General features: G+C 37.5%; 1 protein-coding gene across 2 annotated transcripts in view; it reads right to left on the bottom strand.

The window, feature by feature from the left end:
- Positions 1-14,510: 14,510 nt before the first annotated feature.
- Positions 14,511-18,002, bottom strand: part of RBP2 (retinol binding protein 2) — a 29,040-nt gene continuing 25,548 nt past the window's right edge. For both annotated transcript variants that reach the window (XM_057429044.1, XM_057429043.1), the window contains exons 4-5: positions 16,412-16,513; positions 14,511-14,776 (exon numbers count right to left, since the gene is read on the bottom strand). In XM_057429044.1, coding sequence (XP_057285027.1) covers positions 14,723-14,776; positions 16,412-16,513 — 156 coding nt within the window. In that variant the 3' untranslated portion in view covers positions 14,511-14,722. The remainder of the gene's footprint in view (positions 14,777-16,411; positions 16,514-18,002) is intronic.

The raw sequence follows: 18,002 nt of genomic DNA, 5'->3' as shown, positions 1-18,002 counted from the left end.
GCGAGATAAAAGCGACCCCGCGGGATGCCGGGTTATGTAGGCCACGGCTGCCCCTTAGCTGTGCTTGCAGGGCATTCTGGGAGTTGTAGTTTTGGCGCGTGGGAGCGGTGAGGGGGTCTGTGAGGGATTCGGTGGGGCGGCCTTTACTTTCCCTATGCATGGAGATTGGTGCGACCTCAGGCCTCCCGGTTGGGTAGTTAATGGTCGTGATGTGGCAATTAATGGTGATGGTGATGAGGATGAGCAGCCCTGCACAGTTGTGAGTGACCAAAGGAAGAGACTCTCACAGCCCTTGCCTGCGCAGTGTGGTGTCTCAGTGTGCACCATGATGACTGCGCTGGTGAGAGGGGTCAGGCCGTCAGTGGAGAGTGTGACAGGGCCCTGAACTAAACCCCGGGAAGGAGCCTGGCTTGCCTCTCACTCAGTAGGAAAGACACGAGCCTGAAGGCTGTGTGGATGTGAAAGGATGTGTTTTTCTTCTTAATCTACCTGTCAGCAAAAGGTCCTGCAACCTCAGACATGACCTATTAGAATCATTAGGAAACCAGGTTTTCCCAACATGGAGAATATGAGGTTTCTGGAAGTGTCGAAACACAACCACTGCTGAGAAAATTTCACCTAGCCCTGCTGCCAGGTTGAATTATAAATTCGAACCCACTCATTTCATTGTAAGAAGGAGAGGAATAACATGGAAGATATTTGAATTCACTGGGGTTTTGGTAAAGAAAATACTCCTTTTGGTACAAGTGTTCACCTGGAGATTAGGAGCCCTGTGTGTTCCATCCTACAACACAGTAGGAAGGATTAGATTGCCCTGGAGTGTTTACAAACAAACAAAAGGGTGACAGAGAGATTACTTCAACTCCTGTTTCACTCCAGAGAAGTAAAGACAGTAAAGACAGATACTTAAGATTTGAAACAACTCAAACCCATGAAGATAAGTGAGAAGAGAATGCCTGAAACAAGAAAAGGGGCACAGTGTTGTCAACTGTTCTGGGTGAGTTTAGACTTTCAGCTTACTTTAAGACTTTCTTTTCACTTTGAATTCATTACATTAATGATTGCAGAATAATGTTTGAAATATTTTAGTACAGAATTTCAGGATCTAGAATCTGGATAAGATTGCTCCAAAGTTATGATTTGAGTAAAATTCATTACTTTTGAGTCTAACTCATGATTTTTAAAACAGCTGAGGTGGGACACTGGAGAAGAGGTGGGAACACTGAAAGAAGACCTGTAGGCGAAGGATAACCATGTTAGAGAATGTAGGTAGTGGGGGATGAACAGCACACATGGTGTATTTTACCTTGAAAACTTCAATAAGGTCCTGTCCAGAGAGAGATGAGTGTGCTCCAGAGGAATCAAAGACGGGAAGGAAGGTAAGTGAAAGATGAAGGGATAGAGCTTGTTAGTCAAGAAAATAACAGCAGGGAAGGGAAGAAATTCCTTTGCTGTTAGCTTCTCCTGGAAAGTTGTCATAATAGAAAAAGTCAAGTGCGGAGAAGAGGCCCAAGGCATAAGCCAAGACTGACCTTATGGCAGGAGAGAAACAATGAAATGAAGCAATAAAATAAGGAGTATCTTTCACAGCTGTTACACTCAAGGGTACCAGTTCTGAGTCAAGAAAACAGTGATCCACAAATTGCTACAATTTAAATAGGTGTGTAGAGGAAATGTTATTATGTATTTGTTTTCCTTTCCTATTCTCCATGTCCTGAGCTAGCCACTGTTTCGCCAGGGGTTATATACAAAGTAGCTGGAACCATGTAGTGTCTCCACGGAGACTTTCGATGCAGACATTACAAATCAAAATCTCTGCTTCGTTTGGTTTGTTGGGTTTTGGGGTGTTTTTTATGTGACCCCACAGCTATTCTTATACCTCTTTACTGAAAAATATTTTCAGGTAGAAAAAAGAAACACCAAAACAATGTTTCCTTCTCCTGTAGTGCAGCAGGGTGCAATCACAGGCCTTGCTTCCGTTAGAAACTAGAATAAAGCTGTAGAGAATATTTACTGTGTATAGTGCCCTTTTATACCCTTATATACCCTTTTATAACTGTCTTCTTGTTAGAAACACAAGCAGTGTTTCCATAAAGCGTGGATATGTGTGTGTAATGAAGTGTATTATAAAGGAACTGGTAATCCACTGTTGCAGGAAACATTTCCTGTAGGTGCAAAGCTACCTTTAAATCTCTTGAAAGTTCTCAAGACAAAGGATTAAAAAGGACCCTTTTTTATTACAACAACAACAAAAAAAAAAAAATAAAAAAAAAAGGATGTTCCAAATAACTGGCCAGCTAAATGCTGGTAGTTGAAGCAGTTTCATTCTGACACATTAAAATTTGTAAACCTAAAAAATGGACTGGAGCTCTGTAATAAAGGAATTCTGCCCATTTTTATTGTTGGTGATTTAGTTAGAAACACAGCAGCTATAATGGGATTGCAACAAGAGATATGACAGTTATAAGGAGGGAGTCACTATAGTACTGTTTCAGCCTATGGGTAATTTCTTTACAAGCCACCTCAGCATAGCCAATCCGTTCAACATTGCTTTCCTGAAATTTCAGCTTAGATCCTTTTGGCTATTATTGTCAGGTTTTGAATTTGTATGTCAATTAAAAGTTTTCTGGAAGCAGGACAGAGCATTTTAAGGTAAAAAAAAAAACTACAGTATGATTCTTGCAAAGAAAGGTGTTAGTTTGGGTTACCAATCGCAAGCACCTCTAGTTTATCTTCAGTGTGCCAAATGAAAAGATCAAAACACCAGTCCACTTTCTTTTTCTCTGAGGTAAGTACTAGAGGTCTAAAAATAAGAGCTATATCCATATGACTCATTCCATATGCTTGGAAATTCACATTCAGGCAAAAAATCTAACAGGCACTCTTAGCTAGATCCATACCTGCTGTATTAAATATATTGTGTGCTGTAGTTGGCAGCTCAGTCCTGGGGATCCAATATTTCTTTGCCTTGACTGCTCTACCCAGGATGCCACCCTTCGTATATAAATTCTTTGTTTCTCCAGACTTCAGCCATTGTTCATTTTGTTTATGGGGCAATGTGGCACGTCCCAGCATTACTGCATTTCACTTCTCAGCTCTGTTTGCCAGCATCTGTGAGCTTGACTATTATCTCAAGGTAGTATAATGGACAGCTTTCTAATTTCCTAAGTATTCTCTGAGTTATCTTGTAACCTGAATTATTATTCTCATTAGAGCCTTTCTTTTAGAATATATAGAGGCTTACATATATTTAGGTCAACTCTACAGTATTATAAAGTATTTATTTCATATGCAAAATTAATGTGAAGTGCCAGGAGTTAGTACTTGTGGTGCAGTGAACTGAAGTAAAACTCATAGCAGCCTTAGCTTGGAAGATAGTAAAGACTAATGGAAAACAGTGGGTTTAAAGAGAAGGTGTTATTAACATGTAGGTGACAGAGCTGTGAGACAAACCTCACTGTAAACCTGATTAAAAGGTCCCTTGAAAAGATCACTTTGTTGCAGATCACAGATACAGCAGTCTTGTGGAATGCAGTTTGTCTCTTTCAGTTTGGGGTGCCTAGTCTTTGTCTGTTCTTGCTCTCATGGAAACATGCTAGCTTTAGATACAAAAACTCATACAGAGATCAGAGTATTACGCTCACCAGGATAATGACGATTAAAATGTTAGTAAAGAGAGGAGAAATTTTAGCAGAACTGTCAAAACTGTAGAGTTCCTATTAGGAAAAAAAAAAAAAAAGAATCTTGTTCCCTCCAAACCCTGCATCCTATCTGTAACAGCCTGATGGTACATAAACTGATAGCTTTAAACAAAATGGTAGTTGCTTCACATACAACCATATATGTGGTGCATACAGAGAAAATAGACACTGTGGTACATAAAGAAGGGATTGGACATTTTATGTTTGAAGTCACCTAAAATAACATCACCTGACACTTTCATTACAGGCCTGCCTTTCTAACTGACAATCCTGCCAAACTTCAGCTCTGTGGATTTAGATTTGTTTTGCATTAGATGTCTTCATCTGAACAAGGAACCTGTGTCAGCTTGCTCTTTCTAGTTTCAGTAGAAAAGTTTAGTCATTTTTGGAAAGGTATTAAGGGAGTACAAAAAAAAAAAAATCTTCATTAAAATCAGCAATAGGATGATCAACAATATTTTTAGCAGTATCTGATACAGACTTAATTTAAGCAGAATATATAACAGTAAGTATTAATTGTATTAGCACAGTAAATTACCTTCATGTTAATAATGAAGAGAGAGATGTCCATAAATGGAGAACTCTGCCAAACAATGTTATCAGTGAGAGTGAATGAAGTGTTGTACATAATAGAGACTCCAGTTCTTACCCTCTTGTGCTTCTTTGAGTGCATTTGATTCGTTAGATAAATGCTATCTTTATGCCATTTATGTAATCACTTAGCAGGAATTACCCTGATTGACCTGCTAGTATTTCTGATTTATTAGCACTTACTTCTTTGTATTTTATTATTTGGAGGCCAAAGTCACAATTTTGGCATGATTCCATTTCCATTAAGATTGGTGGCAAAAGGGCAGGCCTTGGAGCCACAGAAGTAGCTTGAAATGCAGCAGTATATCCTCCCAGGTATTCCAAGTTTAGAGTATAAAATTTCTTTTTTATCAGATTTACAATGCCTTCCACTGCAGCAGAATGTTGGTATTAATGTTCTTTTATTGAGTTTTGAGGCCTCAGATAAACTTACTCCATTTTCTCTGCTCTTCTTTAAATCTGTCAAACTGATTCAGCAGGCAGTTTAGTGTGCCCTGAATGTAGTCTTGAGATAACATGAACCAGAAAACCTATGAAATGATGTCTTCTTGTCTGAGGAATATCAATCACATAGCTACTTAAAAATTCCTATGGCGATATTCATGATTTCAGTACAAAACTATAGGTTTATTTTAATTGCTATTATATATTGTTACCTTATCATGCTGACCACAGGGTTGGAGTGTGCTTGGGAAATGATTCAGCAGAGCTTTCCATAAGCTTGCAAAAAAATTTTATGGGATGGTATTACCAGTCATCAGAATGATTTGTTGCCAGACCTCTGGAAAACTGAAACTGCTGTGTGTGTTTTCTACTAATGTTAGACAAGATTGACATAATAAGAGTTATTTTTTATCCAGATATAGAGCAGTAATAAAAGGAAGTTTGAGAACAGCACTATGGACACTTACTCAATGTGAAAGGTTAGTGAACAGACTTAGATAATTGACTATGGCTTGTGAATGAACAAAGTTGTTTGTTTCTTCTTGGTTATGCAGTTTTGAGTTTTCCAGATGCAAAGATGTAACATCTGCTTTTACAGTGTACATAATAGAATCAAACTGTCAGAACATGTTTATTTAGTTAAAATGAGCCAAACAGTATAAATATCTAAACATTCTACATTAGGATCTGTTTCAAAGGAGTGGTAATGATGTTAAACCTACTTTTACGGGACTGGGATGATCTAAGACAGTATCTTTTATTTTTTGTGTTTTCTCAACAAAGGGAAGGAAATTGAGGCTAAAGAACAGCTGTCATTCTTGTTACCAATATCCTATTGCTTAGGCACTCATCCTGCATGACCTAATGCTCTGCTATGATCAGTCTTTTGTTTTATAGTTTAATGGCAGTTGTTTCACCATAGGCAAAAGTGCAGGTCAGGCTTGTGGAGTGCCCGGCACATAAAACCAAACCGCTGCTACCTGGTTTGTTTTCAGGTCAGGCTAATTTACACAGGGTGTCAGCAGAAGCTTTTAGAGTTCCCAAATCTGACCATAATCCAGAACCATTCTCTCATGATATGCCTGCCAAATGGAAAGTGTCAACATTTTTGGGGCTTTTTAAAATTTTATTCTTATTGCTCTAATTTGCTTTTAGTAGTTGTAATATGTAGGGTTCTTTTAGGAAAGTTTAAGACCAATCTGTCTTCGTGATTTGATCCGCATAGTTACATGGTCTCCCTGGGAAGTGGTGGAATCACCATCACTGGAAATGTTCAAAAACCGTGTAGATGAGGCCATTAGTGAACATGGTTTAGTGGTAGAAACTGGGGGAATGGTTGGACTTGATGATCTTAAAAGTCTTTTCCAACCTAGTTGATTCTGTGATTCTATGACTCTGTTCTATGATCTCTCAGTTTGCTTTGTAGTTCAAACAATTAGCACTTACACAATTGTATGGCATTTTTGTAGCACTGAATGTATGTCTTTGTATTTGAAGCTGCTTCTTCACAATGACACAGTAAAAGCTATTTAAGCAGGAGAGCAGGCAGTAATGAAAGCTGTCTTATATTTTATCCTTGCTCTTTTATAATAATCACATATAAATAATGTCTTGCCAGAGGCAAATGTTAACAGTGTATTTTTATATACAAGCCTTATACAAGCTGTTTCTTTTGTTTTCCCATTTTTACTAGGATCTGAATCATTAAAATTTTCAAAGATAGTCATATGTGTAATTCAATAGTAATAGTGTGTGCTGTGTAGTCTCTTCATCTATTCTGAAGACTGCAAGTTGTCACAACCATCCCTGTCCAACACATGAATTTTTAAATTCAGATTGTAGCAGTTGGTGCTTTCAACTTTGAATGACTCTTTTTCAGTTCTTTGTCAAAATATTACACAAATGAAACCTGACATAGGATTTGTAGCATTCAGATCATCCAGAAAAACTCACTCTCAGAGGTGAAATATAGAATCTGTTGATGAGTGAGAATTAATATAGAGTCTTAGCTCAAGCTAAAAAACTTTAGGCTTTTAATCCCAGACGTTTCTGGTTCGATTCCTCTTATGCTGCTATTCTTGAAAATGCACCCATTCTGTTATTGCACAACTTCCGCCCTCCCTCCAGTTAGTAATAATAACTATCACCTACATATGGTTTTCTTTTGTTTCTGAAGAGGCACATCTAATTCTCCTATGAAAAATTGATATCTACTCTTTTTATTTGCTATCCAAATTAAGCCTGATGAATGTAATATGTACCTAGTATGTAGTTGGAATTTAATCCCCTCAAAGTAAAAGCGCTTGTAAAGTTGTGATGTGTTTCAGACTACATTGTCTCAATAATTGTCTTGTTAAAATAAAATGATATAAATTTTATTAAATTTACTCTGGAGGTATAAAATTACAATAGTGACTGTATTTTTTGTTTTGAGTCTGTGAAGAGGACAGGAAACTCGGATAACACCACGGATTCCCCCTTGACCATGTGTTGGAAAGATTTGCCACTAGATGACGCCTTGATTCTGTTCATCTCTTTTTCCCTGACTGATGGCTGGACCTGAGATCCTGAAACTATTTCTTTAGTAAATCCACCTGGGAAAAAATGCTTTGCACGTATTTTAAGTGATAATTTTCAAAGCCTTCTGTTGAAGTAATTACAATTATTGCTAGTTTTAATTCCAGCCTGCTTTGGTCATCAGTTTTATTGTTTGTTATACTGATAATTTATCTGTCTTGGACAAAACCCCTTTTAAAAATAGTTTTCCTTCATACATGTTTTTCATTTCTCTCTGCTTCACCACTGTAACTTAAAAGTAGAAGGAGGTCACGACATTGTCCTTTATACCACCTATGAACAGCCATTTAGCATGTCTGGTTAAAGGCTTGTATAAATATGTTTCATTTAGTGCACACTTTTCCTTACCAGGAGGGTGGAAGGTGCGGGGGTAACAAGCTATACTTCTGTAAAGCATTTTAATACTGGCATAATTCTGCATTTTATGATATGTGCTCATAAAAATTGTCACTGATCCTGGTACTAATAAGTAAATAATTCCTGTGTGGACCAGGCCAGAGAGAGGCTGAAATCTTCTTTTAAGCACAGATTAAGGCAAGTGTTGTAGTTGCTACTCCTCATTTGTTAGTCTCTACAGTGAAGAACTTCAGGTCTGTAGTCTGTGATACACAGCAGGTAACCATAGTATAACAAATGAAGACGGATAAGCTGTTCCACAGTAAAATACGTGCATGTTTCTGTCCACTAGTTTCTTGTCATTAAGGAAAATCACAACAGCCTCCCTTTCCATGAAAGAGGGGGAATTTCTTTATTTTTGGTTAAGCAGTGCCTCAGTGTAGACATCTGCAGGTGGGCAGTTGCACGCGAGCAGCTCCTGGCACCAAGTTGACCAACAGGGACTACTTCCTTTCTGATAATTTTTGTATGCACCAAAAGGCTGCACTGGCCATCCTTTACAAAAAAGTCATTATAACAGATCTTGTATGGACATTGTTATGTTCCTATGCATACTTGTCTGTTTTGTGGACAAAATACAGCCTCATTAGGCGGGTTTGTAACAGGAGGAGAAGCTATCCACTCTTTGAAGCTTTTACAGTATTTAAAAACACACTTTAAAGAAAATGCTATCTGATTTTTTTTTTATGTGAACTATTTCATGACAACTGATTAATATTGTTGTGTTAACTGCAATAGAAATCAGTGCTGGAGTTACTTGCAGGGCTTGTCAGAGATGGGACTCGGAAGACTGGCTCTGACTGGAAATAGAAGCTGGGAGCTTGTATAAAAAAACCCTGGGAGCCAGTATTATTTTGTCAGGAGTACTTTTGGTGACTGTATATTGGTGAAGATAATTCTGTTGTTCATGAAAGTGATTTGATTTGGACAAAAGAAAAAGGGTGTGTGTGTGTGTTTCCTAGCTTACATGAGATTTGTATTTATACTTCCAGTGACAAAAGGAGGTTTCTGGCAATAAGCCTTTGCAGCATTTACCAGACTTTTCAGGATTTTTTTTCTGTATGAAAGGTGATAGTATAAAAAAGAAAGATTATACTTTCTGTATTACTCATTTTATTTAAAATATGATTATGTACTTTCTCTTCTAAAAAAACAATCACTACATTAAAACATTTGTCTTCAGAGAAAATGGTGCAAATTCTTCTATGGCTTCAAGTAACTTCATAAAGGGCCATAGAACACATTAGCATTAAGCATTGAGAAAACTTACCTGTATCATGCATTATATAGGACAGGCCCACTGTACTTTGCATCTCATTTCATCATACAGTGGTGTGGTTACAATCTTACACATTAAGAAGAGCTGCATCAACCAAGATGTATTTTTTCCACTCTCTACTACTGCCATATAACAAGACCCAGCATTGAACTAGGTATTGAAGTTCACAGATTGAATAAAGATGTCCTCTGGCATCTTTTTTTAATATCTAATCATTATAATGCAGGGGTGAAAGGATGATAAAAGCACTGGGCTACGTTTATGCTCTTCAGGCAGTGGATATTAATTACTGCTGATGCAGCTGGCAGGAAAGGATAGGAGTAGTAATGGTTTTCATTACCAAAACCTAATGGAGTGGTCAGGAAAGAAGGATAAGTTGTAATCTTTTAACAATCTGAGACCAATTGATTGAAATGTTTCCATATTTTGTTCTTAGTCCAAGTGGAATCCAGCAAATCATCAAAACATGCAGCAAAAAGGCTCTAGTATTGATATAATATCTGAGAAAGTGATTTAGACTGTAACTGCTCAAGGTGCAACTGACTGTTCTGTGTGAATTCTGTGACTGCAGAACTGTATCCAGTGTATGGTTTTAGGAGTCTTGACTGTTACTATTGTTGGTAGTCTAAGCAAAGGACTACAGACATTTTATTTTGCAGCCCAGATTTTCATAGAAGTCATTGTATTGTTTTTACATTCAACAGAGCAATGTTGATTTATTCTATGAAAGAATTTTAATCTGTGTCTAATCCCATGAGGAAACAAATTTGCAGTGACAGGTCGATTATTTTGGCATTTTTTTAACCCTATTCCAAGGTGCCGAAACATGTTTCATTGGAAGATTCCTAACATATTATAGGTCTCATTTTATTTAAGTTACTTGCACTAGGACAGCTACAAAGTTCTTTCACATACTTAATAAATAAAACCACATATCTGAGAAGTTACTAAACTGTCTTCATGCACATCCTTGCTTATTGTTTGAGATCTACAGTAAAATGAACATATTTTTCTTTATTTATGACATTGGGAAGGATTGGCTTTCTTCTTTGAAACAAAAGACAAAGAGAAACTGTATCAAGAGAACACAGATACTTATCCTTGTGAAAAACCTGTAAACCCAAGTCTGAGCACAAGGGCCAGAATCTTCATTGCCTTGCACTGCTTGCTGTGTCAATGGCACATCCCGAGATTTAAACTACTAAAGCATGTTCTGGAATTCCTTTGAGTCAACTTGTTCCATGGTAGAGGTTCAGGTAGTTGGTATGAGATCATCTTCTGACAAATATTACCCTCTCATAGTAGTGCATTGCCCCTGTAGAATCTCATAGTACTGGTACAACAAGCTAAGGGGAGTCAGGTAAGAAGAGGTGTAACTAAAACAATATCCTTGTTGCTGTGAGCAGATGTTGCATCTGGAAGTCCAAATCAGAGTAAGGGCTGGAGCTGTCTAGACTTCCACTGGGGACCACATTGGATCCTGCAGCCCCATGATCAACAGTTAATTCATTTCTGCCACTGTGGTTTAGTCACAGTCAACATTGATCCTGCTCTGCTGCAGAATCACTATGCAATTAGCATAGCAGTAGAAAATCTGGTTCTGCTTCCTGGTTTAAACGCCACAAGTTCACTAAAACAGAAATAGTTCAGTTATGATCATACAAAGCCGTTCTCTGGAAAACACTTATTTTCCTTTAGTGACTTCTGATGTGCTAACATTTTAACTGAGTGTTTGTGTTTTCTGTGTATTCAGTTTATGCCATCAAGGAAAGCAATTTGCTGTAATGCTACTCAAGGCACCCATTAGTAGCAAACAGCAATCTGTGTTTTTAGAGAACCAAGGCTGTTATTTCACAAAGGGAGCCATTCAATTCTGCCTTAATCCTCTAACCAGTAAAGCTCATCTTCCAGGGGTTATTCCGGACTATTTTACTGATATTTGTTTCTCAAAAATGTTTAGAAATTTAGAGCCCAATTTAGATTGTTTTTGGCGATTTATTAAGAAAAATGCAATATTATGTATATCTATATCAATAAATGTAAATTCTCAATTATTTGTTTTTCAGTTAATAGAAAAAAGTGCCATATGCCACATGGTTTTGGTTTTAGTTGCATATTTTGATCATCTAAGTTGAAAGATGAGTGTTTAACTTAAAACCCCTGTTCCTAATCATTCAGGAAGTTTATTGCATTCTTTTGTTGTTGAATCTTTGAAGCAGATATCAATAACAGTGAATAGTGATGAACATTTTCCTGTCACTGATACTTTGAATGCATTAAATTCTTCAGCTCCATAGTCTGTGTTATCAGTAGACACATATGCTCTGACTCAGGATCTGATCTGGCTGAATGGAATGACTCCACAGAAGTCCTCTGAATTAAGTAGACTATGTACTGTCATCTGTTGTACTGCCATTTCTATTTAATGATGTCTGAAGCACTGCAGTGTGAGATATAATTAAAGCAAGTGTGATATTTAGAGAATAACTGAGAAAATTTTTGCAGCTATTGAAAATCTTGTCAGATTAATTTTATTTAAAATCTCATTTTCACACAATGATTTCATCTGATCTTCACCATCTGCATAACAAGTGTAATCAGCAAGCTGAAATTAAAATATCTGCAACCTATGCCCTTGAAGTCAATCACAAATGAAACCTGAGCAGAATGTGTTCTGGTGGGGAAAAAAAAGAGTTCTGAAGAAATCCTTTCTATTAATCTCTCCCCACCAAGGCAAAATATTACTGTTGCTTAAAAAAAGTACAAATAAATGTATTTAAACAACTTAATGGTGAAATTCTATTTGTTTTCATCAGATCTTGAAGTCAAAGCTGATTTAGAAATCTCCAACTTTCTTTTACAAGCAGTGCATCAGCAGAGCACATAGAATATGCATGGAAAGTTTGAAAGCCATTTGTGCAAATATGTGACCCTGCAGAGCTTAACAGAAAGATGGCCTCTTAGGAACTAGCCACGGAACAATGTTGGTGGGAGCATTTACATTATCCTGCAGCATTTCCCCACAGTGTTGCTTTCTTCTTTTAACAGTTGACAAGAAAATGCTAGTTGACCTTGAGGGAGAAAAATTGACTTCATGCAGAGGGTTTTAACAAATTCCACCATAAATATTTCTTACACATACCTTTGTCCTTGTCTGTTGAAAAGTCCAGTGCTAGCTAATGGTACTGACTCTTTGTCCAGTACTGTACTCACTAGGAAGTGCTTTTGTTACAGTACAGGCTTTTCTGTTGTCTGGATCAGAAGGTTGCTGGTAAAATTCCTTCCTGTTAACTGTAGTTGAGTAATATTCTCTATGAGGAAAAGAATCAATGCAAATGGTAATCCTTCAAAACAGCTGAGACAACACTGCATGCCAGAGGGCTGAAAAACTGGGAGTGAACATCCTCTGATTTACCAGTGAGATCTGTTCCTCCTGTGCAGGTATTTAATCTGCTGACAAGGAGATAAGGGACTTTGTACAGCTTAGAGACCAATCTAACATCACAAACATGACACAAACAAGTATATATATACATGCCTTTGGAAGCAATTGTAATGCAACAAAATTAATATCTCCTCTGTCTCCAGTTCTGTGCATACATTTGTAAAGGTGCTGTAAGTTCCTACATATCAGTATGTGTGGGAAGAAAATGCTGTTCTGGAATGTAAAAAGAACTTGCAGATTTGCTCACTCCCTGTTAAAGCATTAAAGAAAACTGATGACCAAAAGTGGCCAGATCCAGTTTTCTCCTAATCAAAGTCTACTGAATTGCACAATTGCCTACTTCATGAACTTCCCTACAGTATCCATTAGATAAAACCAGTAAACATAATAAGAAATCAGTTGAAGAATGCTTCCTTTCCATCTGCAAACTCATCCATTGTGATTTATCGATAGTTCTTTGTGCTACATGAAAGCTTTTCCTTTGTTTTCTAATTTGGTGTGAAGTTACAAAACCCCGCGTCGTGCAGGCTTACTCCTGCCAAGAACCAGCTATGAGAAATGTCACTGATTAAAATGTGCACATTTTGCTTCCCAGTGATTACTTTGTTCTGATAACATTTTGAAAGCTTAATGAACTGTGGTACTTCCTATCCTAGTAACTAGCAGAAACATAGAAATAGGAATTAAATATATTTCTAATGGAAAGTCAGGGTGAGGGCTGAATAAATAAAAATAAGGAGTTTATCAACTCCAACTGCAGTTTCTTCTATGTGAACTAACATTGGAGCATTGCTTAGCTGAAGTACACAGGAAGTTTGATAACAGTCAACTTCTATCAGGAGAAGCAAAGTCCAATTCATAAAAATATCCCTATATACATACCTCTATTTCCATGGCCATATAAGTATTAGTGACTTAATAATCCGATTTGGGTTTTTGCAGAGGTAACCTTGTTCTCAGCTGGGACACTGTCTCACTGCTTTCGTATCCTAAAAGATAGGAAAGCAGTGAGACAGTGGGAAGACTAAGAGCAGGTTGGGAAGAAGAGAAAGCATATATCCCCATTTCTGCAAAGTTTTTTTCCACATCTCTTCTCTAATTCCCTACCACGGATCTGTTTAGCGAATTGCCACACCTCCCATACCAAACAGAAAACGGGGGCCTGTGGACAATATGGAATTGACATGGTGATAGACTTTATGAGGAAGTTTATATATCTGCAAGGCAAAGTTATAGGAAAGACAGGATATTTTATTAGAATAATTCATATGGTTGGGAAAAAACAGATGAGCTTTTGGGCATACAAGCCCTTCTTTAGTTCTGTGGAATGTGTGCATTTTGTTGAATAATTTCTATTTACTGAAGTAGTGTTCACCATCCATGGTTAACTTAAACTTGCCTTTAGCAAAGAACATGAATTCCTTTGAAAAACCTGAAATAAAACTTAGAAGAGTTGTATGGAAATGGCTTTTCTTTTTAAAGTCTCTGAAAGGGAGGTAGAAGGTGAAGATTGCAGCTGGGTGGGTCCTCTTTATGCACAGGGTGCAGGCAGTCTGTGTGTACCCTGCAGTTTTTCTTCTACAGCCATAAGTATGCCTTACATCATTGAACAACTCTTGAATATAAAGTTTGCTTCAAACAGCAGATTTCTCCACTGGGGTTTTTAGTAGGATGCCAGTTCCAGCTGCAGTTTAGCAGCATTGTCAGTGATTCACTCTAGGAACTTATTAAGGAGCTACAGCATTTCACATTGGCAAGGAAACATGATCAGTTGGTAACCACTAGCAGCTTTAGATGTGGGTCAAAATCAAATCAATCACCTGGATGCGAAAGGCCATGTATCATATTCAGTGAGCCATTCTGTTGCCTGAAACTGTGGACTTTGTGATCCAGAACTAAATTAAACAGAAACAGTCCAATGAATGCCCAGTTTTACCCCGTCATCCAAATATATTATAATATTACAGATGTTATGGAGAGATACACTGTGGTCGAGATCATTGTAACTGTTAATTTTCAACTTTGTCACTGCAAAACATTCCTCTGGAAATGATTAAAAATATGTAGGAAAACATAATTTGAAAGACAATTACTTTTATTTAACTCCAGACTGAAATACAAAGGAATTTATGATGTTTGTAACTCTTTGATGTTATTTCTATAAAATGTGTTTGTTTCCATAAACAGGCATAAAATACATTCGCAAGGTGGTGTTGAATAATTATTGCAAATCTGGCTTGGTTCTTCTCTTTAGACAAAACATAACAGCATAATGGTGCAGCTTTCTGATCAGTTTTTCTTCTTATATACCTGATGGCACACTTGGTCTTCACATGTCAGTTCCTACAGTATTAAAACAATTAGTCAGTATATAGTGGTACAAGTCATATTTTGAATACGCAGCAGATCCTGCCAGAAATCACTACAACTGAGCCACTGCAATAAAAAGATGTGTTTATGAAGAAGAGAACAGAAAGAATAGTGTATTATATGTAACCAAACAGCAGGCATGCACCACATGTTGCAGTAATTAGATTTTGACAGCTAAACTGAGCTTTAAGAAGCATAAACATGAAAAATGCATAAAAATTGCTCTTTAATGTAAGGCTTTCTCATGCTCTATTGTTAAAACAATATACTGTAATAGTTAATAATTCATGTTACCTCATAATTATGAGAAGCTGTGAAACAAGGAATTAAATAAAAAAAGGAGGATGCTTTGAACAGATGAGGACATTTATTTCAGAGACATGCCCAAACCATCTTTCAGGGGCCAGAACCACACATTTTTGCCCAGTGTTGCAACTGATGCTTTCAAGGTTGGCCCACGTGCACATTGCAATGCAGTCAGTTTGGGTAGTCTTCGCATTAGCCTGTGCCAAATCAGACTTTGAAGTGAGCTGCAGCTGGCTTTTTGGCCAGCAATACTGTTTCTGAAGACTTGTACAAATCTACTTGATCTTTCTGTTTCCAACAGTCTTAGCCTGAATCCTGGTGCCAGCATGTAGAACCTTTGTTAGGTCAGGTTTTGAATATGTGTTAAAATAGCATTGAAAAGGTGTACTGAGCAGTTGGCTTTTAGTTAAGTGGCAGACAGTGTTCTTCCATTCATTGTTTTGACCTTCCAAGCATACAGACTTGAGTCAGTGTACCTGGCCATACCAATTACCTGTAGGGCACACTTGTGAAGGAGTAGGTATCTAGAGGTAAATCATGAGAAAGATCAATGAGCTCTGCTCCATAAGCTTTCTCCACCCAGCTATTGCAACATTTAACATTATCATGCCCATTTCTTGATTGCTTTCCCAAGAAACTCTGTAATCATTATCATATGTATCTAGATTTTTGAAATCTTTCTGGACTTCACTTGTTATTTCCTGCACAGGCTCTTCTGGCCTATCTTGCACTCACCTCATTTAGCTTTGGGCTCCAGCTTACTAACTCAGATGTATGAATGTTTCAACTTTTTTCTTGTACTAGAACACAATAATTGCAGTGTAGCTTGTTTGCAGGATCCTCTTGAATACTGAGCAGTTTCTGATCTGTATTACACCACAGTACACTAAAATCGCATAGTGCTTCTTCCAGAACAAAGATGGCATTTTTCTTGCAATCTGTCCCATACGGTTTGGGTTTTTTGGGGGGTTTTGGTTTGTTGGGTTTATTTTTCCTACCACCAATGATATAAGAATGAGCTGATGTTAGAGGTGCAATGTAACAAAAAGGGTTAATAGCTGAAGGGCAGTGGACTGGAGCAAAAAAACCCTCTGAAGGATTATGACTTAACTGGGAGCAAGTAGAAAGAAACTGAGCATTCCTGACTTGTAGCAGAGGAGGAATTTCCCCAGAGCTCAGTAACAGGAGCTGTCTAAATAAAGACCATTCAAACTAGAACAAGTAACAAACTTCTTGAAATGGAAAACCACACTTTGTTGCAGTGTCAGTTATGTACTACGAAGTCTGTGTAGCAGCCCTTACCAGATGCAGTAGGTCTCCTTCAATCCAGTGCTTCCATCCCCTGTTTTTCTTTTCACCTTTCTGAACACACACCAGTTTGTCACCATCCCAGGTCACTAGCGTCTGCATGAATCAGATAATTAACTCAGATATGTTATCAGGAAGTTTATCAATACATGAAAATAAGCTTAATCAAACAATTAGAAGACACAATTCCCTACCATTCCCCACCTTCATCCTAAAAGCCCCCAAAGCAGACATTCAATCAAAACCTGGATGCATTCAAGATGACAAGAGGATTTTGATGTGAAGCTTTTACAGGGCTTTGTTGTCATTTCCATGCGTTTCTTCACATACATGAATATAAAGTGTCATACTATCTAGTGACTTGCTGGGTGAATTAACACTTGTGCTGCGAATGCAAACTGTCTTTTTATTTTCTTGCCATTTAAAGCCATTAATAAAAAGATTAGAAGTCTTGATGAGTGAAGACGTGGGGCTTATACCAACTAGTGCAGTGCTAACACCTTTTCTAGTTCTGCAACAAATAACAAATGGAAGTGTATGTTAATACAATCTCATGCAATAAATTTATTTTTATATTGTCTTGCACTTTCACAAATGACCTTTAAAGATCATAAGCCGGACAACATGCTCTAGCTGACCCTGCTTGAGCAGACTAGGTGATGTCAAGAAGTCCCTTCCATCCTCAGCCATTTCATGATCTGGTGTGATTCAGTCTATCACTAGTAAACAGGATAGTGGGCATGCTGATCCTTGTCCAGGAGCAGGATGACCATATCTGTAACAAAAATTTCTCTTTACGGGCTAAATTATCTACTCAGATAAAGTAGAGTACATTCAAAGCAGCTTTGACTTGTTCTAGATTTGAACCACTGTACTGTAGGGAGGCATTTAAACATGTATCACAGGCAAATCCTCATCGGAGACCAGTTACAATCAGTGGAAGTTCAGTTATTAAAAAGCTCCCTGAGTATTGGGAGCTTAATTTATTTTCTAGTTCAGCACTGGGAGATTTATTTCTCTTTTGAGGGAGCTTTCTATTAATAACAAGACAAAACTCATTCCATTTCAGTTAACTTTTTTCTTATTTACGGAGTTCTTAAGCTACATGCTCTTTAAATTATCCATGCCCTCTTTACATTTAAATGCTGCTTAGCAGTTTCATTACCTTCATCTACTTTCAATGTGTCTGAGGCATTGTTTTGTTAATAAAATGACCAGAAAATTCCTTTATAGCAGTCCAGAAAATAATGGCATGACTTGCTTCCTTGTGTTCCTCTCCTCTTGTTTAGAGACAAGTAATGTGAATTGTTTAGGAAAGAGTATTAGGCAAAAACGGTTAAGCCCAGTAGGGTTATAAATGTACAAGCTGTGTTCCCATCCTTCCTTCCAAATATCTGATAATGAAGAGGAGAGTCTGCAAATGAAATGATTTTGCACAGAAAGGCAATAGCTTTGATAGTGGTGAAGAGCACTAGAGTCTAAAGATTTGAAGAGTGGTGCAACTAGTGAGTCCTTAGATACTCAGTAATGCCTTCAACTGATCTAAAGAGATGTGGGAGCAATGTTTCAAAGCATAAGGTCTGTC

Source organism: Pezoporus wallicus, unplaced genomic scaffold (genome assembly GCF_028554395.1).
Source record: "Pezoporus wallicus isolate ANWC-B61680 ecotype Strahan unplaced genomic scaffold, APGP_CSIRO_Pwel_v1 contig_593, whole genome shotgun sequence".
NCBI classification, from domain to species: Eukaryota; Metazoa; Chordata; class Aves; order Psittaciformes; family Psittacidae; genus Pezoporus; species Pezoporus wallicus.
This window is presented reverse-complemented; position numbering and strand designations above follow the sequence as displayed.